Below are 25,318 nucleotides of genomic sequence, written 5' to 3' on the forward strand. Positions count from 1 at the left end.
AAAAAAAAAAAAAAAAAAAAAACAAAAAACAAAAAAACATATTGCTTTTAAAGAACTATGACACTTTACCAGAGCACCTTCATTAGAAGACAATATTCCACTGTGATACTGTGATGTTATAATTAGGAATATATATTTGGTCTTCACTGATATTTGCTCTTTCTGGCACGAAGCTCCAAAAACCCTTGGAATTTCCTAAGTGATGAGAGCAATAAAGGTGTCTTGATTTTCCTAATAAATGCCTGTCAAGCACCCTGAGTTTGTTAATGAGGTGACTTTTGGACCTAAGGATGGGGGCTGGTTGCCAGAGGAACCAATCATGTGATTAGGCGATGGGGACACTTTCAGTCCCCGTTCTCTGACCTCTGGGGAGGGGACAGAGGCTGCAGATCGAATCAACTGCCAATGGCAATGACTTAATCACGGTCGTGCCTACGTAATGAAACCTCCATAAACCCCCAAAAGGATGGGGTTCGGAGAGCTTCCGGGTTGGGGAACGTGTGGAGATTCAGGGAGAGTGGGGCCTGGACAGAGCACGGAGGCTGTGATTCCCTTCCTCATGCCCCGCCCTGTGCACCTCTTCCCTGGCTGTTCGTGAGTTACATCCTTTTCTAATAAACGGGTATTGTAGGGAGTAGAATGTTCGAGTTCGGTGAGCCACTCGAGCAAATTAATCAAACTGAAAGAAGGGGGTCGTGGGAAACTCCATCTATAGCTGGTCCATCAGAAGCACAGGTAACCACCTGGACTTGTGACTGGCATCTGAAGGCGGGGCTGAGCCCTTAACCTGTGAAATCAGACGTCACCTCCAGGTAGACAGAACTGAGTTAATTCCTTGGTGGTGCGGTTGGGGGGCTCACACGTTGGAATTGGTGTCAGAATCAGATCCTCACAAACCATTTCAAAACCACAAATGACCTCCTTTTTCTACACGTGCATCTCCGAATATACCTTTGTGTTCGCCACAGATGTGCTTCTGCACCGGGACATGGGTTAGAATGTGGAGCCTTAACCCTTCCTGTTCCGGAGCCACTATGACCTCCCAGACCCTCCTCATCGCTTCTGACTGACCCCCAAGAGCGGTAACACTTGAACTCCACCTGGACACAGGTCTCCACGCCCCCTGCCTCCTTAAAGGGGTTTACAGGATACAGGTCAACCCGTCGTCCTGTCTGGAACCCCACTGCCAGCCTCGTGGGCTCTGCCACGGGCTCTCTGGCTGACTGTGCCCGGGGCCAGAGCTGCCCCCTCACTGGTCATTAGGACATCAGTGGAGCCTTTGCCTGACTCCAGCTGACCGGCTGGTATCAACTGATTAGGGGCTGGGGGACCGGACGAGCGCAAGCAGGTAAAATCCAGCCAATATCAGGGAGAAGGTCTCCAGGAGGAGACCTCGCCCGCCAGATGCATCTCTTGGCATTCATGACAGCGCCTTTGGGCTTCGGAGCATTTTTTAAGCACTCTGCGGTTTGTGACCATGATCTAGGTGCTTAAAGCTGACAACACCTGAATTCCAGGTAAAGACCCCCTTCTCCTCTTTCACACTCTATCTTCTCCCTCCCTTGTAAAGTCTGTAAATTTTTTATATCCAAAAAGTTTGCCTTCCTCCCTCCTTCAATAGTCCTGAAACTCGAGTGAGAAGTTGAATCTCTTGCCTTTGCTACACTCAATTCTTCATGGCTGGAGAGGGCTGAAATCCCACACTGTTTTGTAATGGAAAGAGACGAGGGCCCAAGAGACCACAGCCTCGTGTGCTAAAGCTCAGGCACCCGGCTCCCAGGACAGAGCCTACGGCCCTCACTCCACGCCTGCTGGTTCTAACACTGAATACAAGCCCAGCACAACAGATGAGCGTAATCACACTTGTGTGATGTGTTGTAACTTGCTGTACGAACACCCAATCCAGCCTGCTCCACACATGGCTCCCTGTGACCTCACAGGACTATGTTCTCTCAGAGGGGGCCTGGACACTAAAAATAGTCCTGACCCTTCACAAAATAGGGCAGGTTGTCTTGGGGGCCCCGGAGAGATGTCCTGGAATCCTAAGAAGCTGCAGTGGCTTCCAGAGGATTTTCTGGGACAGAGTCGGTCCCATGGGAGGCAAGGACACGGCTGCGTGATGCCCTTGGAGTGTCCCTGGCAGAAAGGAAGCCTTGCCGGGTCATCGCGCCCTCATAAGAAACGGCACCTGTGCATGCTGTGTCACCATCGTCCCCCACCACTGACTAAACTTAGGCTCAATGAGGGGACAGCATCGAGGACATACCATTTTTTTGCACTGATATGGTAGTTTTCATCTCAAATAAATCCTGGTTTACAAAACAACAATAACAGCCAAAAAGCACTTGGGACCTTAGCATCAGAGAGCCTGAGTCCTGGACCTTGTCCTGTCGCTAGTTGTATGACCTCAGGCAAGGCCCTGGGCCACGCCGTCCCGTGGGTGGACGCCCCCCAGAGTGGAGGTGGGGAGCGAGCCCGTGGCACGGATGTGCTTGGCCTGACTCAAAGGTGCTACGTCGTTATGTAGCATATCTACGTCACAGGTTCCCAGAGACTCTAAAGTAATGATTTCAGTGATTTCAGCTTCAGTGCCGGCTGACCCCCTCCTGGTCAAGCCAGCTGCTCCCAGCCAGGCGGCTCTGACACTGTCGTGTGAAAAGGACCAAAGAGCCAGTGTGGCCTTGGGAACATTTTCTGATGTGTGAGTTCCACCCGCAAGCAATTTCCTCCCACCAGAAAGCCTGAGGAACTAAACCCCTTTCCCACGGATACTCCTATGCTTCATGCCTGGGAGACAGAGACAGAGAACAAGAGAGCACACCAGACAGAGAGAGGAGAGTCGGGTGACACTATCAGGTAGCAGATATGTTGCAGAACTGCACGCACCTGCCCTATAGCTGTTAGGAACCACGGTGCCTATGGCTACGGCAGCGCAGACCGATTAAAAAATATGGAACCGGGGCTTCCCTGGTGGCGCAGTGGTTAAGAATCCGCCTGCCGGTGCAGGCGACACGGGTTCAAGCCCTAGTCCAGGAAGATCCCACAGGCCACGGAGCAACTAAGCCCGCGAGCCACAACTACTGAGCCCATGTGCCTCAACTACTGAAAGCTGTGCACCTAGAGTCTGTGCTCCACAACAAGAGAAGCCACCACAGTGAGAAGCCCACACACCACAACAAAGAGGAGCCCCGGCTCGCTGCGCCTAGAGAAAGCCCGCGTGCAGCAACAAAGACCCAATGCAGCCAAAAATAAATAAATAAAATAAAAATAAATAAAAAATAAAAAGTACGGGGGCTTCCCTGGTGGCGCAGTGGTTGAGAGTCCGCCTGCCGACGCAGGGGACACGGGCTCGTGCCCCGGTCCGGGAGGATCCCACATGCCGCGGAGCGGCTGGGCCCGTGAGCCGTGGCCGCTGAGCCTGCGCGTCCGGAGCCTGTGCTCCGCAGCGGGAGGGGCCACAACAGTGAGAGGCCCGCGTACCACAAACAAACAAAAAATAATAAAATAAATAAAAAATAAAAAGTATGTAACCACTCTTGATGGAAATCGTACAAAATAATTTGGTTCACTTTTCTCTGGCATCATTGGTATTGCATTATCAAGCACCTGATAGATTTATTTTGGCTGCTTCACGGAAGTCTGCCTCATCATCCTAATATGTCATAAAACCAAGGGCTAGGACTGAATCACCCACTTCCTCCGTATGCCCAACGGCACCTGGTAGAATGCTGTGCACGCAGCGGATATTTTATACGTGATTGTTTAAAAATAAAGGTGAGAGTAAGAGAGGGAGGGGAGAACATTTTTCAAGCAGTTGTTTATAACACAGTCTGCAGGAAAAATAGGATTTTCAAATAGTTTGAAATAAGCATATATATTTTAAATTTGAAATATATACCCAAATTACATGCTGTGAAACGGTCCTTTATTAAACAGACAAATTTTTAACACTCTTCCCAGAATTTCACCTATAACATCATGATATTTATATTTTTATATCATTAGGAGATGGTATCTGTGGGCCTCTCACATACCTACACATTTTGTTGGGTGTGCCATAGATGCAAGGCTCGGGCCAGTCTATACATATCTGGACCACTTTTCAGCACTGTGTTTGCAGGAAGCAAACCTGAGGGATTCGGTAACATCTCCCTCTGCAACAGAGAGCAGGCTTGCCTACCGTGTGCTATGAAATAGTGGGTCGGGGCTTCCCTGGTGGCGCAGTGGTTGAGAGTCCGCCTGCCGATGCAGGGGACACGGGTTCGTGCCCCCGGTCCGGGAAGATCCCACATGCCGCGGAGCAGCTGGGCCCGTGAGCCATGGCCGCTGAGCCTGTGTGTCCGGAGCCTGTGCTCCGCAACGGGAGAGGCCACAACAGTGAGAGGCCCGCGTACCACAAAAAAAATAAAATAAAATAAAATAAAATAGAAATAGTGGGTCGTTGCAGCTCAGTTCCTCAGCAGAGACACAAACCCACTGTGAGTGCAGCATCCATCTGGGCCCATTGGGTCCTACTCCCTAGACTTGGGGACCTGACCGGTGATACTGCCTGCTATGCCCTGAGTAATAAAGTCCTCTGTTTCTGACTCCAGAGTCTCACATCAGTATCCCTGGAACACTAACAGGCTAGCTTGTTGGCTTGTATCAAATCCCATGTCTGTCAATATCTTTATTTCAAATAACGATTGCGTGTTGCCTATGGACTTTATATTTGAATGAAAGGGAAACCACTAGATTCAAAGGTCATGCCTACAAGAGAATTTAGCATCTGATCCTTTAAAAAGGGATTTGAACTGTTGGTGAAAACCGCCTTGCCCACCCTGGGCTCCTCCACGTGCAGTTCCGAGCGTGCACGAGGTTGCCCGTCGGTGACGCCATCAGCCCAGCCAGGGGACCCTACTGCCTGACTGGGGGTTTGGCCTCACCGCTTCTCCTCTCATCCCCCTCTGAGGGCTCCCTGGCTCTGCTATGCCAACCGGTTTCCTGGCCTAGGGACCCAGAGAGTAAGAGTTCAAGTGCAGCCAGCCTCTGCCTTGCCTCAGTTCCACCCTGGCTCCCTGCAGAAACAGATCAGAACGGGCACGGTAGGTATGGCAGTAGTGCCCAAGTTCGCCCTCTGCAATCCCTGAGGCTTCTCATGGCCCAGTGCTTCTGCCTCTCCTATGGTTTCTGGGCAAACCCTCCCCCGCTCATCCCTCTTGCAGGGCAGGAGCCATGTGGTCCTGCAACAGCCTATGTGTCTGGCAAGAGGGCGCCTGCACCCCCAAAGCAGCTCCACCATCCTTGAGGAGTGCCTAGGATCAATGATCATTATTTCTAGAACTCCCCTGCGACAATACTTTTCAATAACATTCTACTGGGTTTAAAAAGTGGGGAAGTAGCCAGTAAGATTTTTAAACAGTTACCCCCAGAACCTTAGAAGCACTCTGCATCTGGCCTAAAAACTACAGTGCATCTAAGACTATAGACATATTTTCACTCTTTGTTTCATCTGCTCTTCTGTGTGGTTTTCTCTGAGACAAAGAGCCAGACCTGGCCTTTCTTAAACTTTCCTCCAAATAAACCTGAAAAAAACAAGTCACAGTTGCTAGAGACAACTATAAAACTTAAAAAAATGTTTTTTCTATTGAAGTTATCAACTGTCAGCTCTCTTTCCGTTATTATGCAACTAGTATGTGGAAGCTTTAATGTTAGAAAAAAAAAAAGTTTAACAGTCTGCAAAACTACTATCCAGTACTTCTAATATGCAGATGATTCTTACAGAGTAATGAAATTTACACATCCTCAAAATAACATTATTTAGCTGTTCTCACTTAAAACATTAGATGATGTTTGATTTTCTCATTCTATAAGCCAACCCTGACCTCAGCCTCTTCACCCCAAATCAGCCCTCCCCATTTGCCATCAAAATGTCCCAGATTCAAAGCACTGGAGTCCTCACAACCTCTTCTCTTCTGTTCCATCTTATCAATTCATCAACAGACCCCCTTTCAAGATACCCCCGCCATATGTATCAGTCCCCCTCATTGCCAGCATCACTACCCTAAGCTAGGTCTTCAACACCTTACGCCCAGGTTAATGAAACAACTTTCCAGAGACAATATCATCAACTTCACCTGTCCCAACGCCAAGCGTTTCTAATTTAACCTCATCTGCAACATGACAACCAAGATAGAACTGTTTTTTTATTGTGATGTCCCCTCTCAAAAAGCAGCGGCTCCTCTGTGGGCAGCGGCGGACCTCACCTGCCCTTCCTGCATTTTCACCCCTACACCTGCCCTTCCTGCAGACCCCCCTGTATCTCACCCTTACACCTGCCCTTCCTGCACTGGATATGCGGGATTCAAAACAATGAGAAAAGTTTGCCCGTGTCTCTTTGGCTGTTGAAGGGCAAGGAGCAAACCCCTCCCCAAGAACAAAAAGCACTTGTTTTTAGTGTTGACGTATGGGCAATGTGTCAAAAACAGCATCCCAGTGAGAAATTACAGCACAAAATTTAAATGATCTTGTTCCAAAACACCACCAACCTGTTCTGGAAGGGCTGGGATGGCCACCTTTTGAGCACAACCCAGAACGGTAGTAAAGGCATCGCTCGCATCCCCAGAAACACAGATAAAATATCACGTTACACTCCTGGGTGGTCATTGAAAGAGACGTGTTTAATGTCTCCTCACACAAAACTTAAAACAGAGAACCAAGCGCCTGGTGGAATACTCTTCTGGAGCCTGCTTTTGACAGAACACACACAAGCTATGTCCAAACATGTTAAAATTCCTTATAAACGTTCAAGTCAAAGCGCAAGGTCGGTGGCAAAGTGAGCCTTACAAATCTCTTTTGAACAAATATTTTCTTCTCAGTGGAATCCAGACACACACAACCCGACTGCGGAGAGGGGTGCACGTGGAGCATGAAGAGGCACAGTCACCTGTCCACACGTACTTGTTCTGCTTTGGGGTCCGGTGCCCAGAGCTCCGCGCACCGCATCTTCCCCGCGTGGAGGCCGGGGAGGGACCCTCGGAGTTGCGCACGCGCGGTGAGGTGGCACCGCCCCACTCCCCCCACCCCCCACTGCGTCCCCCCCCGACCCGCAGCTACTCCCCCCGCCCTCTCCGGTGACTCTCTCCCGATGCTGGTCCAATAAATACATCAACACACAGAAGGCAGCTCCGCAGGCCTCAACCCCAGCAAACCCACAGATGCCTATCTTGTGACTCCCTAAAATAAACTTCTACTGGCAAGTCGCTAAACTGTAATGAAGAAAAGGCACTTTAATAAACCAAGAACTCCCTCAAGTCAGATGAATAATCTGATTATAACTGCCATGCACTCAAAAAGCATTTCAATAATCTTGCTACGACTCCTCCCAAGCTGAGAGAAACTGTTCTCAAGCCTGTGGCAGAGCAGCGTCCCTCCGGATGCATGCATTTGGGGTCCAGGTTTGCAACCCCAAGGAAGAGCTGGGCCATTCTCTTATAGTTGCTCCCTGCCCTCCATCCGATAAGACAGAAATTTCCTTCCTCGCCCAGCCAGCCAGGCAACAGCTCCTGCGGTGCTGGGTACTGGGCACTGGGTGCCCAGCCCCCGGGTCTGGGCTCTGTCCCGGCTGGTCCGGCCGTGGCAGTCTCACACGGCCAACCGGCTGACAACATTACTATTCTCACAGATTAACAACAACGAATTCAAAATATCATCTTATGTTAGCCCAGACCTCCTCTTGGAGCAAAGCTTTATCTCACTTAAATGCCAGAATAAGCGTTTGAGGTAGGGACAAGCCTACTTTACACTTGCAGATGCTGAAGTTTAATAATTAAGCAATCTGCCTGAGACACATGGTTAGGAAGTGACAGGGGAACAGACCCTGGGCTCTCCGGCACTGTACGCTGAAGCTGGTGCCACTACAGTGGGAGGTGCTGTTCTCATGGGTTTTAGCAGGTGGCACAGCTTTTACGAGCTCAAACCCGTCACTGCTGCACCTGCCTCGGTCCAGGCTGGTGTTTCCCGTTTAGACTGTTGCAACAGCTTCCAAACTGGCCTTTCTCTTCCGGCTTCACTCTCCTGCTGGTCATCTCCCAAAGAGGCAATTCTAATCGTGTCACTCACCTTTTAAAGCCCTCCTGGGGCGCTCCACTGCCATCAGAAGAGCACCCAACAATCCGAGCCGGACACGCGTCTCATGTGGTCTGCCCTTGGCTAGCTCAACCCGGCCATACCCCACCCTGTGCCCCCAGGGCGGTCACGCTGCACGGCCTGAGGCCCCGCTCAGGCGTTCCGACCCCTCCCTCTCATTCCAGCACGTCCCACTCTGAAACGATCCCATCACTGCCAAGGCCAAGGCCGGAGGCTGGGTAACTGTGGCCAGTGTGCCGCAGAGCAGCTGTTATTTTCTAATTGCTTTTCGATGCCTTTATGAAATGAGTTTGGGGATACTGCACAAGGAAGAAAGGCTCAGAAATCAAAAATGCTGCTGGTTGATCAAAAACCCCACCTTTTACTGCTGCCAAACAAATAAGGTAAGTGGCCGACTGTCTCCTGAGGTCACCCAAGGCGAGCCCTGGGTCTCCATTTATAACAGGACTAAAAGTAGAGATGAGGCCTGACACTGCGATGGTGGTGTCATGTGCTGGTGGTGCTACCAGAGGACACTTTTGTCCTTGTGCACGAAAGTGCTTTGAAAAGACAGAACCCCTTAGGTCACTGACAGCCCCTGAGAAGCAGCTGTGACCACCTATGACCTCAGGTTGGAAGATACAAGGATCTGGTGTCCATCCTAGTTTACAAACCAAGTAGTTCCCTCACCAACATCTCACCCTCGGTCCAGTGATTCCACCCCAAAACACAGAGGTGGCTGACCCTGAGCTAACGTAAAAGAAATTCTGAAGAATCTGTTCTGATCCTTCAATTTCCATGGTTCCAACAGAAATACATATGTTACACATAGCTATATCTTATATATGGTATATATCTCACACCCTAGCATCTGAAAACGTGAGTCAGTGACATTTTTCTGTAGCTCTGAATTTTCATTCATCCTGTCATTAAATAAGTTGCCATCAACTATTTTCGTTTTCTTTCTCTTGGTTATAAATATTTAGTTTCTCTAAGCTTGTCGAAATTTTTGTTTAGTATTTTCGCCAAGTGGGAGTTTACCTGGCTCATTATATGTATTGTACCAAAGTCATAAAACATTTCACTGTCAATAAAAAGCAGAAAACATGGGGAGTTTTAAGGGACTTAGGTAGAAATGTTTATAGTTAAAAAAAATTATTTTTAGCAACTTAGTGTGTTGGAGCCAACGGCTAATGTAGTGATGATGCATGATGGCCCTGCATTCTCAGCGGGGGAGGGGCTCCACCTGCCTGCGTCGGGATGCACGTGCCAGGGGCCCTCACCTTCACCAGAGTGGCCTCAGCTGCTCAGCTTTAGTTTGCACAGATATTCATTCATTCAGCAAATAGTCCTTTGAGTTTGACTACATGTGAAATCAAACTCCACTATGATGGAGATAAAAACGCCTAAGACAGTGCCTGCCTTCAAGGAGCTTAGGGTCCAGCAGAGATGTCCAGATGCACACCCAAACAAGAACAAAACAGGGCAGTGTGTGATGCGTGCTGGAGCTCCCAGGGGGGAGCACTCACTTCCAGAGGGTTCTTCAGGGATCCGGGAGCCTCAGCACCAGGGACTGGGGGGGAGAGGGCCCTGCAGGGGCAGCCGACCAGAGGGCTGCAGCCTGGAGGCAGGAGCAGGTGTATGGCACGTGGCCTGGGCGGTCACCAGGGCTCCTGGGGATGGATGGGGTGGAAGACAAGGGTGGAAGGGGCTTCCTGATGCCTGGCTAAGGAGTTTACTTCATCCACCAGAAAGCCAGTGCCCAGGGATTGCTGGGCCCGGGAGAGACTGTGCAGAACTGGTTGGAGGGCAGGGCCGAGGGGGGGATGGGACCCCTGCAATAGAGGCCGGACCCGAAGGGGCAGGACCAGGAGACCCTGCGGTGGAGGAAGCTGACTGGGCCCGCTGGGCCCGCAGAGAGGGCGGCCAAGGGCTGTTCTGAGGGTTTGGCTTTGGGAACTGAGGACTAGTGGACCCACCACGACACAGAAGTGACGAAGGGGAGCTGAGGTGACGTCCAGCCAGCTGTCCTGACCCCCGCCGGAGGCCTCTCTCAGGGGACCCCAGCATGAGGGACTTGGGGGGAGGCGGTGAGGACAGGGCCAGACAGCCCTGCTCAGGCGACCCCTCCAGTTTGAGAAGTACAGTAAAATGAATTACCAAGAGAAGAAACGGAACATGCAAGCCCGCTGACCCCAAGAGAAGAAACGGAACATGCAAGCCCGCTGACCCTGCGTGTGGATGTCACATTCCCACGAGAGTTTCCGGGGGCTTTCTCTCCATCTCTGGGCGTCCAGTGCTGTGGGGTGAACTGTGTCCCCCAGAAAGATCTGCTCAGTGGGACTTCCCTGGTGGTGCAGTGGTTAAGACTCTGTGCCCCCAGTGCAGGGGGGCCCGGGTTCAATCCCTGGTCAGGGAACTAGATCCCACATCATGTCGCAACTAAGAGTCCCAGAAAGATCTGCTCAGTGGGACTTCCCTGGTGGTGCAGTGGTTAAGACTCTGTGCCCCCAGTGCAGGGGGGCCCGGGTTCAATCCCTGGTCAGGGAACTAGATCCCACATGCCGCAACTATGGAGCCCACCTTCCGCAGCTAAGACCCGGCGCAACCAAATAAATAAATAAATAGATCTGGTCAATCCTAACCCCTGTACCTGTGCATGTACCCTTAACTGGAAACGGGGTCTTTGCAGATGTCACTGAGGTAAGATGCGATCACCTGGAGGAGGGTGGGTCCTAATCCAGCGTGACTGGTGTCCTCGTTAGAGGAGCAGAGTCAGAGAGACACAGAGAGAGAGAGGAAGGGAGAGAAAGAGAACAGCTTGTGGGGCGCAGACGCACAGGGGAAGATGTCTTTGTGAGGACGGAGGCAGAGACGGCAGTTAGGCAGCTGAAGCCAGGGAGCCCGGGAGCAGAAGGGCAGAGAGGCCTGGACAGACACCCCCAGCCCCCGCCAGAGCCTGCAGAGACGGTGTGGCCCTGTGACACCTCGATTCTAGACTCCACAACTGGGAGAGAATAAACTTCTGGTTTTTAAGCCAACACCCAGTTTGTGGCACTTTGTGATGGCAGCCCAGGGGTCCCTGGTACCCGTGTGGATTGGGAGCACCTGGGGACCCGCCAGGGAAGGTCTAAGGCTGTGGACATAGTCACTCCAGAAAGCTGAGCATCCTCTCAGATTTCCACTGGGACGAGCCAGGCCATCGCAGGACACTCGGGAAGAATGACCACTGTGATCATCAGTGGGCCCCTAGGCAACAGTTGTCATGGAGAGAAGCGAACCTGCAAGTTTAGCCAGATTCCCAAGCTAAACCTGCAACTGGCTCCCTGTCCATTCAGCTACTGTCTGCTTTCTCTGAGAACAGAACACCCCCCTTTTTTTGCATTTACAGTGAACTTGGCGTTTTAAGTCTCTTAAGGACAGAGTTTTCCCATGGGAAGCCCAGAGAGGTCAGTCCAATTAAAAAAAAAAATCCCATTGTAGGCACACCCAATCCTCAGGTATTTATTCATTACAACCAGATATCATGAGATAATTATCTGTTTAATCATCCCGCATCAATAACCCACATCCATCGCTCCAGGAGCTCTGGGCTCGGCCACAGTGAGGACTCAGCTCTCCAGGGGTGGGGGGATGGTGAGCAAGTGTAGCGGCGGGGAGGTGCCAGCAACTCCTAAAAGCACCTTGGGAGAGAGACCTCCTCACGAGAAGGAAGACCACTGATTTACCCCCAACCTTATTTTACTCCAAAGAGGACAAGGAATCATGTGGGGGAGCACCCACTTTAGCATCTCCAGGGTTTTGTGGATTGGAATTGCACGGGACGCCCCCCATCATGCCCCTCACCCTGGCCCAGAATAACAATGCCGTTAACAGCAGTGACAGCCGTGGCTGTATCCCCTAGGCAACCTAGACACGCCTCCCAAGTCCTCATGACCACCTGCCTAGGGAGGGAGGCAGGAACGACCCCGATTAAAAAAGAAGACGCTGGCCCCCTAGGAAACATCTCCAGGGAGGACGTCGGGGGGACAGGTCAAGAAAACATCTGCCAGGTGGGAAAACCAGTGCCATCACCCCTTTGGCTACGCACAGCATGCTGCATCCTTACATGCGCCTCATGTTACCTGTGATAAAGTTGCCAATAAACCCTCTTCATTTCTTCAGAACACAGACATGTAAAAGTATATAATACAAGGTTCCAGGTCCAACCCTGAGAGGGCAGCCGGTTAGCTCTGAACAGAGCTGAAGACACGTGACTAACAGACCACTCTACTAATACACTCCAGCAGCCCGTCAACAGGTGACATATTCCCCCTCGTGGCAGCGGTTCCCAGGCAAGAGCAGGTCCGAGCCCACTGGGTGTTTTTTCACAAACACACACACACACACACACACACACACACACACACACACACACACTCCAGGATTCACTTGTCAGAATAGGGGGAAGGGGGTGTACAGTTTGCAAAAGGTCCCCGATAATGGGCAGACTGCTCTAAGAAACAATTCAATGGGTCATCCACCTGGGGAAATGAGAAAAGCTCCACTCACACCCTACCTCACAGCTAAATCCTACTTGGGTGAAGAACCTAATTGTGAAAGTTGGCAAACCTATAAAAAAAATTATAGGAAAATATGTTCATGACCTGGGAGCATGTGCCATAAAGGAAAAGGCTGATCAATTTAACCACATTAAAATTTAAACTTCTGTTCATCAAAAGATATTACCCAAAAAAATGAGAACGATACATCACAAACCAGAAGATGACACTTTATAGCATCTGCAAGCTAAAACCATAAGGATATATCATTTCATTCAGCAGATGGCAAAAAGTCTGACCATACAAGAGTTGGCACAGATATGCATAATGAAATTTTCATAAATTGCTGGTTAGGTATAAGCTGTTACAACCACTTTGATAAACGATTTGGCATTTCTTAGTAAAATGGAACATATGCAAAGGACTTAAATAGACATTTGTCCAAAGAAGAGACACAGATGGCCAATAGGCACATGAAAAGATGCTCAGCATCACTAGTCATTACGGAAACGCAGGTCAAAACCACCATGAGATACCTTTGAACACCCATTAGGATGGATGCTGTGAAAAAATTAGAAAATAACAAGTGTTGGTGAGGATGTGGATAAACTGGAACTCCTTGTGCATAGCTGATGGAATGTAAAAGAGTTCAGCCATTGTGGAAAAGAACAGAGGTCCCTCAAAACATTAAAAATAGAATTACCATCTGATCCAGCAATTCCACTTCTGGGTATGTACCCCAAAAGAATTGAAAGTAGGACTTGAAGAGATATTTGTACACCCATGTTCATAGCAATATTGTTCACAAGAGCCAAGAGGTGAAAGCAACCCAAGTGTCTGACAGATTAATGGGTAAACAAAATGTGGTCAATACACACAACAGAATATTATTTACCTTTAACAAGGAAGGAAATGCCAACATGTGTTATAACATGCATGAACCTCAAGGACATCATGCTAAGAAAAATAAGCCAGTCATAAAAGGACAAATATTGCATGATTCCACTTATATGAGGTATCTAGAGTAGCCAAATTCATAGACACAGAAAGTAGAATGGTGGTTGCTAAGGGCTTGGAAGGAGGGAGAATAGGAAATTAGTGTTTAAAGGGTACAGAGTTTCAGTTTTGTAAGATGAAAAAATGCTCTGGAGATGGATGTTGGTGATGGTAGCACAATAATGTGAATGAACTTAATGTCACTAAACTGTACACCAAAAAATGGTCAAAATGGTAAATGTTATGTATATTTTGCCCCAATTTTTAAATAATAAAAATAACATAAATTGAACACGTACACATCCTATAGCCCAGCACACCTCCTCTTAGGAATATACATTGGAGAAGTTACGACACACAGGAACCGGGAGATGGCGAGGCATGTTTTTATGACATGGTTATATAATAACCAGAAACACGGTTTTATAATAATGAGATGGAAGCAACCAAACAACCCAAAAGACAAGAGGAGAAATCCAGACAGTGCCCGTAACAAAGAGCAGTGACAATGAATAAACTACAGCTACCTGCATCAGCATGGATGAATATCAAAACTGTATCATCCAGCGATATGTCACAGAAGACTTTCTACAGTATGACTCCATTCCATTGCTTATTCAAAAATAAAACTAAACAATATACCTCAGGAAACACGAAAAACCTCAAATCAACAACGTAACCTTACACCTAAAGCACTAGAGAAAGAACAAACCAAACCCAAAGTTAGTAGAAGGAAAGAAATCAAAGATCAGAGCAGAAATAAATGAAATAGAGATAAATAAAATAGAAAAGATCAATGAAACTAAAAGCCAGTTCTTTGAAAAGAAAAACAAAATTGATAAACCATTAGCCAGACTCATCATGAAAACGAGGGAGAGGACTCAAATAGCATGGATGAATATCAAAACTGTATCATCCAGCGATATAATATGTCACAGAAGACTTTCTACAGTATGACTCCATTCCATTGCTTATTCAAAAATAAAACTAAACAATATACCTCAGGAAACACGAAAAACCTCAAATCAACAACGTAACCTTACACCTAAAGCACTAGAGAAAGAACAAACCAAACCCAAAGTTAGTAGAAGGAAAGAAATCAAAGATCAGAGCAGAAATAAATGAAATAGAGATAAATAAAATAGAAAAGATCAATGAAACTAAAAGCCAGTTCTTTGAAAAGAAAAACAAAATTGATAAACCTTTAGCCAGACTCATCAAGAAAAAAAAGGGAGAGGGCTCAATTCAATAAAATTAGAAATGAACAACGAGAACTTATAACAGACACTACAGAAACACAAAGGATCATAAGAGACTACTGCAAGTAGCTATATGGTAATAAAATAGACAACCTAGAAGAAATGAAAAAATTCTTAGAAAGGTACAATCTCCCAAGACTGAACCGGGAAGAAATAGAAAATATGAACAGACCAGTCACAAGCAATGAAACTGAAATTGTGATTAAAACACTCCCAACCAGAGTGAAGTAAGTCAGAAAGAGAAAAACAAATATTGTATATTAACGCATATATGTGGAACCTAGAAAACGGTACAGATGAACCAGTTTGCAGAGCAGAAACTGAGACACAGATGTAGAGAACGTATGGACACCAAGGGGAAAACGGTGGTGGGGTGGTGGTGGTGGTGGGATGAATTGGGAGACTGGGATTGACATATATACACTGATGTGTATAAAATGGATGACTAATAATAAATAAATAAACAAACTTTTTTAAAAGTTGGCAAAAGCCTTCCCTTTTATTTTTACAAATATCACTAATATCTAAGTTTATATGTAACTGCAAGTGGAATGTACAAAAATTTATGAAAAAGCCGGCATGTTTAAATTTGGAGTTACCTAGTTTAGAATATCAAATTTCCCAAACGGGTAAAAAGAAAAAAAAACCCAAAAACTCCCAACCAACAGAAGTCCAGGACCAGATGGCTTCACAGGCAAATTCTACCAAACATTTAGAGAAGAGTTAACACTTATCCTTCTGAAACTATTCCAAAAAATTGCAGAGGAAGGAACACTCGCAAACTCATTCTATGAGGCCACCATCACCCTGATACCAAAACCAGACAAAGATACAACAAAAAAAGAAAATTACAGGCCAATATCACTGATGAACATAGATGCAAAAATCCTCAACATGATACTAGCAAACTGAATCCAGCAGCACATTAAAAGGATCATACACCACGATCAAGTGGGATTTATCCCAGGGATGCACGGATTTTTCAATATCTGCAAATCAATCAGTGTGACACACCACATCAACAAACTGAAGAATAAAAGCATATGATCAACTCAGTAGATGCAGAAAAGGCTTTTGAAAAAATTCAACACCCATTTATGATCAAAACTCTCCAGAAAGTGGGCTTAGAGGGAACATACCTCAACATACATGACATACCCACAGTTAACATCATACTCAATGATGAAAAGCTGAAAGCATTTCCTCTAAGATCAGGAACAAGACAAGGATGTCCACTCTCACCACTTTTATTAAACATACCTTTGGAAGTCCTAGCCATGGCAATCAAAGAAATAAAAGGAATCCAAACTGGAAAAGAAGTAAAACTGTCACTGTTTGCAGATGACATGATACTATACATAGGGAATCCTAAAGATGCTACCAAAAAACTGCTAGAGCTTGTCAGTGAATTTGGTAAAGTTTCAGGGTACAAAATTAATACACAGCAATCTCTTGCATTCCTATACACTAACAATGAAAGATCAGAAAGAGAATTAAAGAAACACTCCCATTTACCACTGCATCAAAAAGAATAAAATACCTAGGAATAAACCTACCTAAGGAGGCAAAGGCCTGTACTCTGAAAACTATTAAGACAGTGATGAAAGAAATCAAAGATGACACAAACAGATGGAAAGATATACCATGTTCTTGGATTAGAAGAATCAATACTGTCAAAATGACTATACTACCCAAGGCACTCTACAGATTCAGTGCAATACCTATCAAATTACCAATGGCATTTTTCACAGAACTAGAACAAAAAAATTTTTCATTTGTATGGAGACACAAAAGACCCCAAGTAGCCAAAGCAATCTTTAAAAATGGAGCTGGAGGAATCAGGCTCCCAGACTTCAGACTATACTACAAAGCTACAGTCATCAAAACACTATGGTACTGGCACAAAAACAGAAATATAGATCAATGGAACAGGATAGAAAGCCCAGAAATAAACCCATACACCTGTGGTCAATCAATCTATGACCAAGGAGGCAAGGCTAGACAATGAGAAAAGACAGTCTCTTCAATAAATGGCGCTGGGAGAACTGGACAGCTGCATGTAAAAGAATGAAATTAGAACATTCTTTAACACTAAACACAAAAATAAACTACAAATGGATTAAAGACCTAAATGTAAGACCTGATACTATACAACTCTTAGAGGAAAACACAGAAAGAACACTCTGACATAAATTGCAGCAATACATTTTTTGATCTGTCTCCTAGAGTTATGGAAATAAAAACAAAAATAAACAGATGGGACCTAATTAAACTAAAAAGCTTTTGCACAACAAAGAAAACCATGAACAAAATGAAAAGACAACACTCAGAATGGGAGAACATGTTTGCAAACGACGTGACTGACAAGGGATTAGTCTCCAAAATTTACGAACAGCTCATGCAGCTCAACATCAAAAGAAAACCCAATCAAAAAATGGGCAGAAGGGGCTTCCCTGGTGGCGCAGTGGTTAAGAGTCCGCCTGCCGATGCAGGGGACACGGGTTCGTGACCCGGTCTGGGAAGATCCCACATGCCGCGGAGCGGCTAGGCCCGTGAGCCATGGCCTCTGAGCCTGCGCGTCCGGAGCCGTTGAGAGGCCCACGAACCGCAAAAAAAAATAAAAAAAATAAAATAATAAATAAATAAATAAACAAAATGGGCAGAAGACCTACATAGACATTTCTCCAAAGACATACAGATGCCCAAGAGGCACGTGAAAATGCCAACATTGCAACATGATGCTCAATATCACTAATTATTAGAGAAATGCAAATCAAAACTACAATGAGATATCACCTCACACCACTCAGAATGGCCATTAAAAAGTCTACAAACAGTAAATGCTGGAGAGGGTGTGGAGAAAAGGGAACCCTCCTACACTGTTGGTGGGAATGTAAATTGATACAGCCACTATGGAAAACAGTAGAGAGGTTCCTTAAAAAACTAAAAATAGGACTAAGATATGATCCAGCAATCCCACTCCTGGGCATATATCTGGAGAAAACCATAATTCGAAAAGATACATGCACCCCAGTGTTCATTGCACCACTATTTATTACAGTAGCCAAGACATGGAAGCAACTTAAATCTCCATCAACAGAGGAATGGATAAAGAAGATGTGGTACATATAGACAATGGAATACTACTCAGCCATAACAAGAATAAAATAATGCCATTTGCAGCAACATAGAAGGACCTAGAGATTATCATACTAAGTGAAGTCAAACAGAGAAAGACAAATATCATATGATATCGCTTATATGCAGAATCTTAAAAAAATGATATAAATGAACTTAGTTACAAAACAGAAATAGACTCACAGAGTTAGAAAACAAACTTATGGTTACCAAAGGGGAAAGGTGTGGTGGAGGGATAAATTGGGAGTTTGGGACTGACATATACACACTGCTATATTTCAAATAGATAACCAAGAAGGACTTACTGTATAGCACAGGGAACTCTGCTCAATATTCTGTAGCAACCGAAATGGGAAAAGAATTTGAAAAAGAATAGATACATGTGTATGTATAACTGAATCACTTTGCTGTACACCTGAAACTAATACAACACTGTTAATCAACTAACTATACTTCAATATAAAATAAAAATTAGAAGAAATAAACAATATACTTCTTTGGGATACAAACAGTTGGCAAACTATAATGAAAAGGAAAAAAAGAGAATTCAAGATAATGTTGACCTGAGGGTGACAGATTAACTTACATGGATTGTCAAACAAACTGGTAACATTCTACTGCCTAAGATGAGTATTTTTTACTTTCTTCTTTAAATTTTATATATATGTAATATATATACATGTATGTAGACATATATATGTACACATATTTTTAATACATTATTTTTCTGTATAATATAGTTTGTAATGTTTTTTAAAAATAGCATTTGCAAAAGATAATGAGTTTAGTTTACGACTGAGACACTCCAAATCTCAAACCCTCTCACATATTAGGAGGTGACCTTGTCCCTCTGGATCCTTTGTGAGCAGCCCAGACCTCTCCCCAGCTCTTATCCCCTTGTGGATCATGGGATTAGCGGAGACCGAAGACCATGGCTGGACAACTTCTGTGGGGTTGGCTGCCCTGTTCTGGGCCCTGCACAGGCGTCAGAACTAGGGAACCTATGGGGCTGGGTGGGGGAATGAGGGCCTCTTCAGATTTTCAGTGCAGCCCAGCCCAGAGCCTTACAAAGATTAAAAGGAACAGAAAACAATATGTGAGGGCCCTGGTCTTTGACAAAGGGGCTGCTGTAGCTTTTCACAGAACCTGACAGATATTACACCAGGGTTCAAATGGGTCATGCACACGTCGGAGTTCATACATTCTTTTTAAAAGTATCCAAGCTTGTTAAAGAAAAAACAAAACAGACAGAAGGAATGTGCCAAAGACAATAAAAGAAATACAGGATTCAGTCCCAAGAAACAGCAGGAGGTAGGGAGAGGAATGGGGGCCAGGTGAAGTTCTCATCTTAGAATTTCCACGTAAATCTTCTGATATGTTTGAACGGGGCAATTTATCAATACAATAAAAAATCATGCTCCTAGGGGATGAGAAAAACATGGTGCCCCTTAGAGAAGGCAATCAGGAGTTACAAAAGTTTAAAAGGCTTGAAATACCAATGATACTGCAATCTTCCTTGATAAAGGAACTTCTGGAAAATGTATTATTGCTCCATCACTGGAGGAAAATGTGAGCTGGCAGAATGGTATAACGGAAAAAGAACTCCAGAGGCAGGAAGCCAGAGATCTGTTAGGGAACTACACCCACCCAGCATGTGGTGTGTGGTAGGAAGGGTATGGATGGGCTGGGCCCTCTGACACCTGGAGGTGTGAGATTCTCAGCTCTGCCACTTACTGGCTCTGTGACACAGGGCAGGCTGACAGAGGGCAGGCTTGTCAGCCGTGAGCCTCGGTTTTCTTATCATTAAAGTGGGAACATAAAAATGCCCACTTCAAAGGGTGGTCGTGAAGATTAGACAAGCATTGGAAGCATTTAATACCCAGTGGTGCATAATAAATGTTACGCCCCAGGCCTCAATTTCCCAACTCTGAAATTGCAGGAAGGAATAAATGAGCTCTAGCCTCACCAGCTCTAAACTTGTTTCCTTCCCTGCTGTGGTAGGCAGAACAATTCCCTCCTCCCCCAAAGGCCCGCTTCCTTAATCCATGGAACCTGCGACTGCATGATGCCATATGCCAAAGGGTAATTACAGTTGCTAATCAGCTGACCTTGAAATAGGGAGACCCTCCTGAGTTATCCCAGTGGGCTCCATGTCATCAGGGTCCTTGGAAATGGAAGCAGGAGAGAGAATCCTGCCATTGCTGGATCTGAAGATGCAGGAAGAGGGTTTGAGCCCAGAAATGAGGATGTGCCTGGGGGCTGGAAAGGACAAGGAAATGGATCCTCTCCTAGAGCCTCCAGAAAGGAACACAGTCCTGAAAAACCTTCATTTTAGCCAGCGAGTGACTTACTTCTGCTGCAGCCCCCCCAGGGGGGAGCCGGACAGGCAGCAATGGAAGCAGCTCGGAGCAGGGGCGAGGGAGCCTCCCCTGAAGAGCGCGGTCAGGCCCCGGGACACAGGACCCGGCTCCCAGCTCCTCCAGCCAGCCTGTTTCAAGAGCCATTTAACTCTCCATTAACCTGATGTGATGAGCACAGAGAATGAACTCCCGGCAGCAAGCGCATCGCAGTTTACGGCACCCGCTAACTGATGTGCGCGTTCCTACCGCATGAGTCGAGAGTAAACCATTTGTTTGCTTACTTCCCTCACGCCCTTCCTGGACGGTGGGTGCATCGGGCCTTGTCCTCTCGTCTCCTGCAGTTTTCTATTTAGCTGTTATTCCACTGACATTTCCCATCCCGCAGTCTTTTCTAGGTTGTGCGGTTTGCCATCAGCACCCGTATCATTTTTGCAGACCTGACCGAGGTTTCACAACAAAAACCCCACGACCCTCCAAGCTTCCACTCATCCCGCTTCGAAACGTTCGCCAAAAGCAAGTATCCTCCCGCATGAGGCGTGCGATGAGAAGACCACTCAGTTGGCACTTGATGCTCCATTTTTAACTTCACTGACCAAATATCAGAGCAACTTCTGGCCCAGGCACCACCTTGGCACTCAGGACACAATGACAGCCACAGTCCCTGCCCTGAGCAAGCTCACTCTCCGCAGCCACAAGGCTCTTGCAAAGAGCTGTCTTAGGTTACACGCCTTCATCTCCTTGGGCTCGGGGGCATCTGTCCCATGGGGGTGATGAAACAGTTCCCCTCACAGGGGCTGAAAGGTGCAAATAAACCCCAAGCATGAAGCACTATCTCGAAATGGCCATTATCTTATTTGTTAAGGATTTCTCATACTTGAGCAGGTTTCCGCTTCCCTGAACGCAGTAAGAGAGCTCTAAAGACTGGACTTTGGTTAATGGAAAAAACAAGCCAGATGGAGATGAGTGAATAAAAGAGCAACGTACAACTATTTCTTTACTAACCAATTACTAGGACACATTCGCCTCCAAACTCGCTCAGCAGAACAGGCTCCGGGAGATGCTCGGTTGTTTTCCATGGAGATGGTTGTTTTAATAACCCAGAGACGAGCTACGTTACTCCCCGCTCCTCTTTACAATCACAGCCGTCAGGGGCGACCCTCCGTCCAGCACATCCACGTGCACACACAGCCCTCCCTGACCAGACTTCACCAAGATAAACAATGCTCTAGTCCGTTCTTGAATTACTCTGACCTCTCTGACAGATGCTGTCGTGCATCTCTGGAACATGCGTCCTTAATAACAAGGGAAGAAACATCCCAGGCAGCGTAGGATCTCTTAGAGACGCCACAGATACGCAGAGGGATTTCTACAGGAAGGTACGTTCATGCTCCTGGCAGGCAGCCCTCGGTCACTGCCTCTCCCCTACTGTGCACACACCCCAGTCCTGCCGGGGAGCCTGCCTCCCGGTAGCAGCCCTCTGCCACCCCTTAGTGTTGCCCCCACCCCTTAGCTCCCACGTGTCAGGGATGTTTTCTCAGATGCGCATGACAAGCACTGAAACCCACCAGTTCCAGGCTTCTGCGGTGTCTTCCACGAGTTAACTGGACCCTCCCTCCAACACAGCACCTGGTGCTGAGGTTTTCTTCTGTGATTTCTCGCTCCGTGGAGCCTGGTCTGCGGATACGCTGTAGCGGCAAGAGCCAGGCAGGGTAGAAGTTGGCCAAGAAGGAGTTGGTGAGCTTCCCTCCCAACTCTCAAAGCGCCGTGTTCTACTCATCCACGGACCAGGTCAGTCCAACCTGACTTGAAAAGGCAGCTCTTGGGCAGAACGTGTTCGGGGGCGGGGTGCTGCAGGGCAAGCTCACAAGAGGCAGCTCTAGTTTCCGTTCCAAAAGCAAACGAAACACCATGCCTTCATTCTCTGCAAATGGTCCGCTAGATTTCCCAAATCTCCCAAGGTAGTTTTCTAATTATTTGTGTTTACTGGCCAACTTGTCTCCAAATATTAAAGACTGGCTCCTCAAAAATCATGCTATCAACCCACGGGGCTTTGCATTACGAGTACCTATAGTGCCGGGAGAACTGGACAGCTGTATGTAAAAGAATGAAATTAGAACACTCCCTAACACCATACACAAAATAAACTCAAGATGGATTAAAGACCTAAATGTAACACTGGATGCTATACAACTCCTAGAGGAAAACAGAACACTTTTGACATAAATCACAGCAACATCTTTTTGGATCTGCCTCCTAGAGTAGCAGAAATAAAAACAGAAATAAACAAATGGGACCTAATTAAGCTTAAAAGCTTTTGCACAGCAAAGGAAACTGGTTTACAAAGAAAATGAAAAGACAACCTACAGAATGGGAGAAAATATTTGCAAATGATGTGACCAACAAGGGATTAATCTCCAAAATATAAAAACAGCTCATACAGCTCAATATCAAAACACCAACAACCCAATCAAAAAGCGGGCAGAAGACCTAAATAGACATTTCTCCAAAGAAGACATAGAGATGGCCAAAAGGTACATGAAAAGATGCTCAACACTGCTACGTATTAGAGAAATGCAAACCAAAACTACAATGAGGTACCACCCCACACCGGTCAGAATGGCCATCATCAATAAGTCCACAGATAATAAATGCTGGAGAGGGTATGGAGAAAAGGGAACCCTCCTACACTGTTGGTGGGAATGTAAATTGGTGCAGCCACTGTGGAGAACAGTATGAAGGTTCCTTAAAAAACTAAAATAGAGCTACCATATGATCCAGCAATCCCACTCCTGGGCATATATCCAGAGAAAACCGTAATTCGAAAAGATACATGCACCCCAATGTTCACTGCAGCACTATTTGCAATAGCCAGGAAATGGAAGCAAGCTAAGTGTCCATCAACAGATGAATGGATAAAGAAAATGTGCTGTATATACATATACAATGGAATATTACTCAGTCATAAAAAAGACTAAAATAATGCCATTTCCAGCAACATGGATGGACCTAGACATTATCATACTAAGTGAAGTTAGCCAGGCAAAGACAAATATCATATGATATTGCTTATATGCGGAATCTAAAAAAAAAAACATACAAATGAACATATATACAAAACAGAAATAGACCCACAGACATAGAAAACTCATGGTTACCAAAGGGGAAAGGACTGGGAGGGATAAATTAGGAGGTTGGGATTAACCAATACACACTACTATATTTAAAATAGATAACCAACAAGGACCTACTGTATAGCACAGGGAACTATATGCATTATTATTATTATTTTTTTTTTGCATTATTTTTTAACCTATAATTGGAAAGAATCTGAAAAATATACATATATATACATACACACATGTATGTATATATATAAAACTAAATCATTTTGCTGTACACCTGAAACTAACACAACACTGTAAATCAACTATACTTCAATTAAAAAATAAATTTAAAAAGAGCACCTATAAAAAATAACTTTGCAAGAGAAAACCAAAATCGCCTACTCGCTCGCTCTTTCAGTTTCCTACTTTAAACTGGGGACAAAAATACATCTGTAAGACCCATAAATGCAAAGACTTATTAGTATATAGAGTAACTTGGCTCGAATGACAATATTGCCCTCTAGCAAATGGTTAATGCATAAAATTATCTTTTAAAAACTGCACTAGTGAGCTCAGAGCAGAGGGTTCCTAAGCTTTTTAGTTGGATGGCAGTGGTGGCTCCAGTGAATAGCTACAGACAGAAAGGAAAGTCCTCCAGTATGGGAAAGGGAGACCAGGCAAAACGTTTTTGGAGGGAAATGCTGTTGACTGTGAAATTGACTAAAACTGTTATTTCATGAAGAACATTAGAGGTGAAATAAGAAAAGTGAAATATATTTATTCTTTTAGACCAATGCACTCCAGTAAGATTTACACAGTGGCTGCCTCAGAGAGCCTGTATTTCGGGGTCACAGATCTTCACTTCCAGAAGCTCCGACTGAGACCTTCAGCTACCAGTCTCTGCGTCATCAGCTATGCCTGCCAGACACTGCCGGGAAATTGGACCCAGACATCAGCAAACATACCGAGCTAGACAGGCTGGGCCACCACAATCAATAAGAAATGAAAACACATTGCAAGTCCCAAGGTGGATAATAAATAAGAAGAAATCCACACATAGGACATTTGTTCTGAGTAAATCCTAAGAGTTCTCATCAGAAGAAAAAATATTTTTTTTGATTTCTTTAATTTTGTATTTATATGAGGTGATGCATGTTTACTAAACTTACTGTGATAATCATTTAATGGTATATGAAACTCTGGGGGCAAGTAAGTGGGGTAGGCTCGGCTATATGCCTCATCGAGGCACCAGTGTGGCTCCGAGGCTCCACCAGCTAATGATTTCTATGGAATCCAGCAACAGGGAAGACAGAATGGAGGAGATATGGGACCGACAGTGCTGGTCCCCTGACCTCCAAGAATGCGTGCTCCAGCCTGCTGGGAACAGGACTTCTAAAATGACAAATATGTCTGGAAGGCTGTGGTCCAAGGCCATTTTTGCTGACTATAAGCAGGGTCTATGGGACCAGAGGGAGCACACAGCTCTCCTGAAAACTGAAGGTGTATATGGTCGAGATGAAACTGAATTCTATCTAGGCGAGAGATGTGCTTATATGTACAAAGCAAAGAACAACACAGTAACTCCTGGTGGAAAACCTAAAACCAGAGTAATCTGGGGAAAGATAACTCGCACTCATGGAAGCAGTGGCATGGTTCACGCCAAATTTGGAAGCAACCTTCCGCTAAGGCCACTGGACACAGAATCCGTGTGACGCTATACCCTTCAAGGACTTAAACTTATTGAAAAGTAGATAGGGCTTCCCTGGTGGCGCAGTGGTTGAGAGTCCGCCTGCCGATGCAGGGGAACAGGGTTC

The 25,318-nt window shown here is 45.9% G+C and overlaps 2 protein-coding genes across 4 annotated transcripts in view; one reads left to right on the top strand and one right to left on the bottom strand.

The window, feature by feature from the left end:
* The window catches only part of MTCL1 (microtubule crosslinking factor 1), a 128,414-nt gene that overhangs the window by 70,265 nt on the left and 32,831 nt on the right, over positions 1–25,318 (bottom strand). The gene's annotated exons all lie outside the window — the stretch shown is intronic.
* Positions 24,848–25,216, top strand: LOC102986087 (60S ribosomal protein L35a-like). The gene has a single exon (XM_055080306.1). The coding sequence runs from the start codon at positions 24,902–24,904 to the stop codon at positions 25,214–25,216; it is 315 nt and encodes a 104-aa protein (XP_054936281.1). The 5' UTR covers positions 24,848–24,901.

This window comes from Physeter macrocephalus, chromosome 19 (assembly GCF_002837175.3).
Source record: "Physeter macrocephalus isolate SW-GA chromosome 19, ASM283717v5, whole genome shotgun sequence".
NCBI classification, from domain to species: Eukaryota; Metazoa; Chordata; class Mammalia; order Artiodactyla; family Physeteridae; genus Physeter; species Physeter macrocephalus.

Coding starts and splice junctions, on each gene's coding strand:
- LOC102986087 (XM_055080306.1), top strand. CDS start 24,902: ATGACAAATATGTCTGGAAGGCTGTGGTCCAAGGCCATTTTTGCTGAC.